This window comes from Pipra filicauda, unplaced genomic scaffold (genome assembly GCF_003945595.2).
Source record: "Pipra filicauda isolate LSUMZ 115617 unplaced genomic scaffold, ASM394559v2 scaffold75_size2874737_pilon, whole genome shotgun sequence".
Lineage (NCBI taxonomy): Eukaryota > Metazoa > Chordata > Aves > Passeriformes > Pipridae > Pipra > Pipra filicauda.
The window spans coordinates 298,034-305,537 of NW_024104931.1; the positions used below are offsets into that span (position 1 = coordinate 298,034).

At 41.2% G+C, this 7,504-nt stretch overlaps 1 protein-coding gene across 1 annotated transcript in view; it reads right to left on the bottom strand.

Annotated features, from left to right (window-relative positions):
- Positions 1-5,505, bottom strand: part of SEC23A (SEC23 homolog A, COPII coat complex component) — a 29,420-nt gene extending 23,915 nt beyond the window's left edge. Inside the window, exons 1-2 of the mRNA XM_027720227.2 lie at positions 5,442-5,505; positions 1,317-1,558 (exon numbers count right to left, since the gene is read on the bottom strand). Coding sequence (XP_027576028.1) covers positions 1,317-1,537 — 221 coding nt within the window. The 5' untranslated portion in view covers positions 1,538-1,558; positions 5,442-5,505. The remainder of the gene's footprint in view (positions 1-1,316; positions 1,559-5,441) is intronic.
- Positions 5,506-7,504: the final 1,999 nt, after the last annotated feature.

Consider the following 7,504-nt stretch of genomic DNA (forward strand, 5'->3'; position numbering starts at 1 on the left):
AATCTTTTTAACTCTTCCTACCTTTGCATTTTTCATTGTTTTCTGCTTCTGTCTATTAGCTGTCAGTCTGGGACTATCCTAAATTTACATTATGCCCTAAAAAAACAGGTTCCAACATTACAGCTACCTCTATAATGAAAATAACATTTTTTTCAGTTGATAACACTATCTCCTTTTGTCTACATTTTTATTAATATAGTTAATATAAAAAATGCAAATTGTATCTTCATGCCATAGAGATGTCTTAACAGAGCCCTACTCACATCTTAAGGGAAAGTAAACTTTAGAGTTCTCAATGTACACTTCCTGCTACCATATCTTCTGTCTGCAAGGGCAAAAATCTTTTTAAAATATCACCAAATCTTCGGATAACTCCCAGTATGCTGTAAACACAATACAGCTTTATTGCTATCAAATTATCTATACCAATTACAGGGGTTGCAAATTACCCAGCCCAAAGCACCACACAGACTTCAAAAGGTCCCTCCAGATTGAGTCTCTTGTTTCAAAACTGTCTTTTCTCCCAAGCAAGGACAAGTCATTCATCAAACTGAATTTGTTCTACAGGATCTTTTACATCACGTCTAATCTCTCATTATCACTATCTAATCTCTCACTATCACTCTGGATCTTTCCCATGCCATCAAACTCCAATTGAGAAATTTTTCTGTTTCTTTTCTATAGTTCTGTAACAGGAATGACATATGAAACGCCTCCTTTGCTTCCAACCTAAACTTGTCCATGACTAGTCCACAATCATTTGAGCTTGTGCCAATATTACCCTTTAGCTTAAACAGCTTTTCACCCTCTCTCATGCCTTCTTCTGATGTTATCTATCTGTCTGTCTGTCTATCACCTTCTGCTTTGGTAAACTAAACCAGCTAACCTGCTTTGATCTACAAATGAACTAAGGTCAATAATAAAAATAGTTTAGTTCACTTGGAAATTAAACTATATCAGGGCCCAACAGTTCAAAAGATACAGTATTATAACTTTTTACTGCAAGTCATTTTCTAGAGGCAAAATGTTAAGAGTATACTAACTCCCAAGATGTTCCAGAATAGTTCCAGAAAAATAACATACCTAATCAATAATTAAGTACATTGAAAAGACTCCTTAATTAAAGCTGTGTCTTAAGTATATATGTTACCTACACAAATCTATGTGCAGAATCATCTAAAATCTGTAAGTTTGAGCTGTATACTCATGTGAGGAGCACTTGAATTTGCACACGCCAGATCTTTTGCGCAGTTCAACTAGCACTATTCTCAAGATTTTAAGATAAAATACTGGAATAACATATGCATTAGGTTTACCATAAGGGATTCAGAACAGCTCGACACGTGGTCCTACTGCACAAAACTGGCTCATACTGAATAGGAGGCAAGTCTGGCCGTTCCTTCAGTGGCGTGAAGAGGGCAGCCACTGGGACTACCATTCTTGTAGCTTCAAGACGACTTGAAGGCCAAACATTCCAGCTGAATCTAACTCCATCTCTGTCCTCATTCTGCTGGATAAATTCCAGGAAGGTTGTCATGGTCAACTTCTCTGTTTATCACTAAAATAACAAGATAACCATTAGCAGAATGTTGACATACAAACATTTTTAACCACTAAATATTGAATACACTTTATAACAGTCACTCATTCAAATACTGTAATTGAGTTACAATCAATAAAACACTGAGTAGTGCTTCCTAAATCCTAAAAGCTGTGTGCAGAATTCTAAGAGGAAACAAAAAAAATTAAGACTCATAGGATGCAGCAACTCCTTCAAAATAACAAATACTTGATATATTGCAAGTTTTAGTAGTATTTATACTGCTAAAATACTTACCTTCTAATAACTTCTTGACTTAAGTAACAAACTCAGACAAGGATTAATATAACTAAAGCAATAATGCTAGGGTTGGTCAGAGTAGAGATTATACAGCAAACTAATACTATAAAGAAAGTCTTAGTTACCGCACTGCTTTAAGGACTTTCACTAATGCATTTAGTTGTTCATTCTGTTCATTAACAAAAAAATCAGTCAGTCATTCTTCCAAATTGTTTTAATTCTCTAACTTATTTTAAGAACGAAATAGCAGAAAGTATATCTCCTAAGAGTACTTGTTTTATGTCTTCTGCTGTATAAAATTTTGTAAGAGTTTTCTAACCATGTTTTCAGTAACTCAGGATGCTGCCAACATGCAAACATAAAGGAATAACAACATGATATTCCACAAGAGTAATTTCCTACAGCAAAGCGAGTAAATAACTTCATGAGAAATACAAGTGCCATATTTCAATACACTGTCTATCAAGAAGCACTTTTCAACAATTCTTTGAATTCAAGTTTACAATTTTGGGCACTGACCGAAGGCTTTCAAAATTTTCAGCTATGGTTACTCAAAAGCCAGAGCACTGGGGAACACAAACACATCTGAAACACTCAACAGGTACCTGTGAACATCAAGGAAAGCCAGAAAGGAGTGCAGTCCCTCCTCTCCAAAACAAAACCCCTCAGCTATATGCACGTTGTTCTTGGATATCTGTTGCATGCTTCACAGTACCTTTTATAGTACATATAGCACAGGTTTTTCCAGGAACTAGGATATCTAAACTCACACTGGCTAATAATCAAGAATTTATCATAAAAGTCTACGTGAACCTTGTTAGAGGAAGTAGAAATGCTCCTAGGTCTCAATTTAGACTGTATTAAGTTAATGAACAGCTATCAGAAATGCTGGAATCCTCCTGAACTGGGATTTAAATCAGGAATTCTCACAAGCACACTGACATTGTAAGTCCTGCCATTACATATGCTATGTGAGACTCCAAGAAACTCTCCATTTATCAAAACCTATCTCTATTTACCAAAATTATAATAGCATTGTACCTTTTGTTTCTATGACAGTTAAAAACTTTTCAAGTTATTTTAAATTATAGCTTAACTTAGTGGTTTTACTCTAATGCTGACTTTCAAGAAAACAGATTAACAAAATACATAAAACAAAGAGAAGCACCACTTTTCACAGCTAATATCTTTAGGAAATAATCAATATTTTAATGGACATGTCACTGATTCTAGGTGCACATCTGCTCCTATCTAAACATGTCAAGGCAATAGCAACACAGGGAGCATATGGGACTTTGTGCATAAGAGCACTTCCACCATCACTTTTACTCAAATTGCTGCAATACCATCAGGCAGGGGACAAAACTGAGCAAAAGGAGAGAATATCTGGAAGTTATAATTGCTACAGAGAGATCTGAGACAGAAGTTAATTCAGTTAAGAGAGGAAAGAACAGCCTGGTATTTCAAGAGGATATAGAATTTAAGAAATTTCTCTCTTAACAGATAAAATCCATCAGTGTTTTGTAAAAAAGGTGAAGGAGCATTATCCCTGAAAAACAGGGTATTGATGCAAGAATCTGCACTAGGTAACTATCTCCACTATAACCACAAACTGAATAATCCCTCCTTTTAAAAATGATCTGAGAAGACAGAGCAAATCGCAATTTAAAGGTTATTTCAGCCATTCATTGGCATTGGCTACAGAGTACACCAACTCCAGCTCCAAACACTGCAACGTGAACTCACACTTTCTGTACTGGACTTCAAACTGTTTTCTCAACATTTTACTCTAGCAATGTTTGAAATGGCTTTACACAGACATTACTTTTACCACACAGTTACTGCTCCTTAGAGAGCAATGTACAAGCACCAGTGTGCAGTGACTAATAATATGCACATACATACATAAAGGATTTTTTGGACTTATGGAGTTACATACTGTTACTTTCTCATAAAGCGTGTATTCCCTATGTGGAAGGCAAAACCTGCTAATAATTACTTTCTCCTCCATCTTTTCTTCCATCCTTTTCTTCCTTTTCAAGAGCCAATAATGCTTACCTATTTCATCATTCATCAAATGTGGACTCTTGGTCTGACAAGTTACATTCAGTACCATTTTTACAGCTATGCAGGCACATTTTCTGGGATAGCTGTGGAGAGGTACTGCATTATACAAGAACAGCAAAGCCTCCTGACCTACAGGGTACACACCAAACTGTGGACACCCAAATGCCACAAAATACTCATTGCCCTCAGAAAACAACAGAGAGGGGATTTTCAGAACAGCTGAAAGCAACAGCTCCCATGTTGGGGTGTCACTGCTTTACCTTTGCTGCAGATTAGGATATCCAGACAAAACCAGCACTCCTTTCTGGCTTCCTTCCTACCTCCCACTGCTAAGGCTGAATGTACCTTGCATCCCTGCACCATGACAATCTGTGTCACAAAAGAAGCCACGCTTCAATTGCATAGAGAGTCACTGGTTGACTTTCAGCACCTTTAAACATTTATACATCCCGGGTAAATCTGTCCCAATACAGAAGATCCCCACAACAATATCTGTTAATCCTCAGAAGCACATACAAACAAAATCAAAACATTTCTCTTTACGGCATTGTAAGAGTTCAGCACAGACGGACCAGAGTCCCTCATATGACCATGTGTTTAAATACAACTAGATCAGTAACAGTTCACTGTGCACTTTTCTCACAAAACACCTTACTTTCAGTTTATTATGCACTAACAATCTGGTAACAATTTCTTTATGCCCAAATCGCGCATCAGATACAGATCTATTTCAGTTTCAAGGAGGAACTCGAATGCACGAGGAGAATGGCTAAGTAGTTATCTAAAGCAACTGCAAGTTGACAAATTGACAACATTTTCACTACTGAAACACAGTCATCCTCCAAACGTGCTCTCCCAGTCCTGTTACTGAAGACTTTCTTTGTTTTTTAATAACCAAGGTATGTGATAACCCGCCTAAATTAGAAGAGAAACACATATTCAAAAGCAGCAGGGCCTGCATTTTGTATAGCTTTACCTATACCTCAAGGCACCCCCGCAGCGGCACAACGACGCGGGTACAGCAGAGCTTGGGCACAGGAGCGCCGCAGCCGCTGCCGGAGCGAGCCGCCCTTTACCCTGGGCGCAGCGACGGCCGTGCAAAGGCCGTAGCCCACCGGCCCTACCCGAGCTCCGGCAGCCCCGGCCGACCGCGGCGCTCTCGGCGGTCCGAGCACCGCCCCGGCCCGGGCGGGCGCTCCCCGCCGCACGGGAAGGGCGCCCGCACCGCCGGCCCGGGAGGCCGCGGGCAGCGCTGACCCGCCCCCGGCGGTACCCCGGGTCCCTCAGGGCCACCGGGGGCCCCGAGAGCAGCGCAGGGCCGCCCGGGGATCCCCCATTGCCACGGTGGGGAGCTCCCACCACACTCGCTCCGGACCCGGCAGCCAGGCCGGTGCACCCGAACCCCGCAGCGCGGGGAGCGCGGCGGCCGCCACGGCGCCGGCGAAGGACTGTCCTCCCCCCGGCACCCCCAGCTCGGCCCGCTCGGGCTCCCCGCACCCTGCGCGGCCCGCTCAGCCATGCCCTGCCCGCTTACCCCGCGTCCCGGCCGCCGCCGCCGCTCTCGCCGTAGCCGCTCTCGCCGCCCGCCCGCTCGCAGCCGCCCCGGCGCTGCCGACGCATCAACATGGCTGATGGGAGAGTCCGCGCCACGTCAAGGGGCAGAGCGTGGGGCGGGCTCAGCGCCGCCGCTCCCCGCCCCCGGGACACCACACCGCGGCCCCGCGGGCCTCCGTCTCCGTCCGCAACCCGTTCAGGGAAGGAGGCATCCCGGCTGTCGGAGGCAGTTTCGCTTCCTCTACCCTCTGGCAGCGCTGGGGCTGCACCTGTGCTCGCAGGTGCCGGATGCGCTGCTCTGTCCGCAGCTACTCTGTCTGTCAGAGAATTCCTCGGGACTGAGCCAGCCGGGTGTCCGGGAGTCCTTGAGCTCACCCTGCTTGTTGCCCACCTTCCACTAGGTGTACTTATGGCAACTTTTTAATCTGGAAGATTGTTTACATGTTTCTTCGGCGTTCCTGGGGGGAAAATATACTGAAATTATATGCCTGCTGGTTTTTAGCCTGAAACAATACCTCATATTTAGAAATATTTATAAATACGTGTTTATTTACTATCTGCACAATAACTTTCACATAAACACAACTGTAGGGGTTTGTTTGGGGTTTTTATTAGTGTGGTTATCTTTTTATCCCCCAAACCCAAGTTATAGTGATGCTTCGGTTTCAGGAATCATTTTAACGAGCCTGCCGCAAAAGGCTAGAACGGCAACTTCTTTCCTTCTGAGATATCTCATTGCAACCGATCCGGACATGGGGGAGGACTGAAAAACATTGTGCTGACTGACTACCCCGTCCTGCTTTATTGCAACTCGGAAAACCATGCTATGACCTCCAAACAAATATAAATGACTAAAACATCCTTACTGTCTTTTCTTACATGTCAAATGTCATTATGATAGAATTTCTATGTTATTATTATCTCCAGTATAGTTTGCCAGTCCTCTTCAGTCTAAAAACATGAGCATGTAAACAAAAGCAGAACTTTAAGGAAGGGATTTTAAATTTTCTCATCCCCAGATCTCACTGCCAGTTGGGGGAATATTAAGCAGGAGCTTGCCAAGGACACGTAGCCTCAGTCTGAACACCAAAAAAAAAAAAAAAAAAAAAAAAAAAAAACCCAAAAACCCACAACAGTGTGAACTTCAAGCAGATGCACAGAAAACAATTCAGTGTTATAATTTCAAAGTACTCAAATACTTTGTGAAATATTTTCAGAAAGTTACATTAAAAAGAGGCAAGTCCCAAAATCAAAACTGCGGGATGAACAGTAAACCACAAGAGAAAAAAGAGGCAACTGATACTTTAAGACACGTAACGGAGAAGGGAAAAAAAGAGAGTATACTACTCTGAAAATTCACTACGAATAAAAGATATACGCTACTTTTAACCAATCATCAGTACAATTAAATTTCATTACATAATAACTCAATCCAATGCTCTAAATTTCAAGAAAAGTCTTGCAGCTGGTATGATGGTGCAAACCACAGAGAAAATCAAGGAGAAAGAAAAAAATAGAACAGAAAATAGTTATATATTCACTATAGGAAAATATTTCATTAGCTCCCAGTATTAGAAGGTAGATTGAAAGCATTTAATTTTTCCTAATTCAGAATTTTTAGTTTACGTGTTAGATTCTTAATTTTTTTTAGCCAGAAGTGCATATCCACTAATGCAGCTTACCCTTTCTTTGGAAAAGTACTCTTCCATAATACCTATGCAGTTGAGGAGAAAGAATATACATTTCCAGTTTCCTTTTCCTCTTTCTCCACGGAGTCATATTTGCTTGCCATTGCATCAGCATTGTTGGTAAAACTTGTTAGGAACAATTTTATTACCTGTGGAAGACTACCTGTAATAATTAAAAACCTGTTACTTTGTTTAAAAAGTATCAATGGAAAATTCCAGGAAAAGTAATCTAAAGACAGAAAGTATATTTAAAGAATATTTATATCTGTGGATTCTCTTTCTGTTCATAGTTCTTGACTTTACAAGAAATAGGAAAAATAAGTTCTGAATATTATGAAGTATTAGAAATGAACTT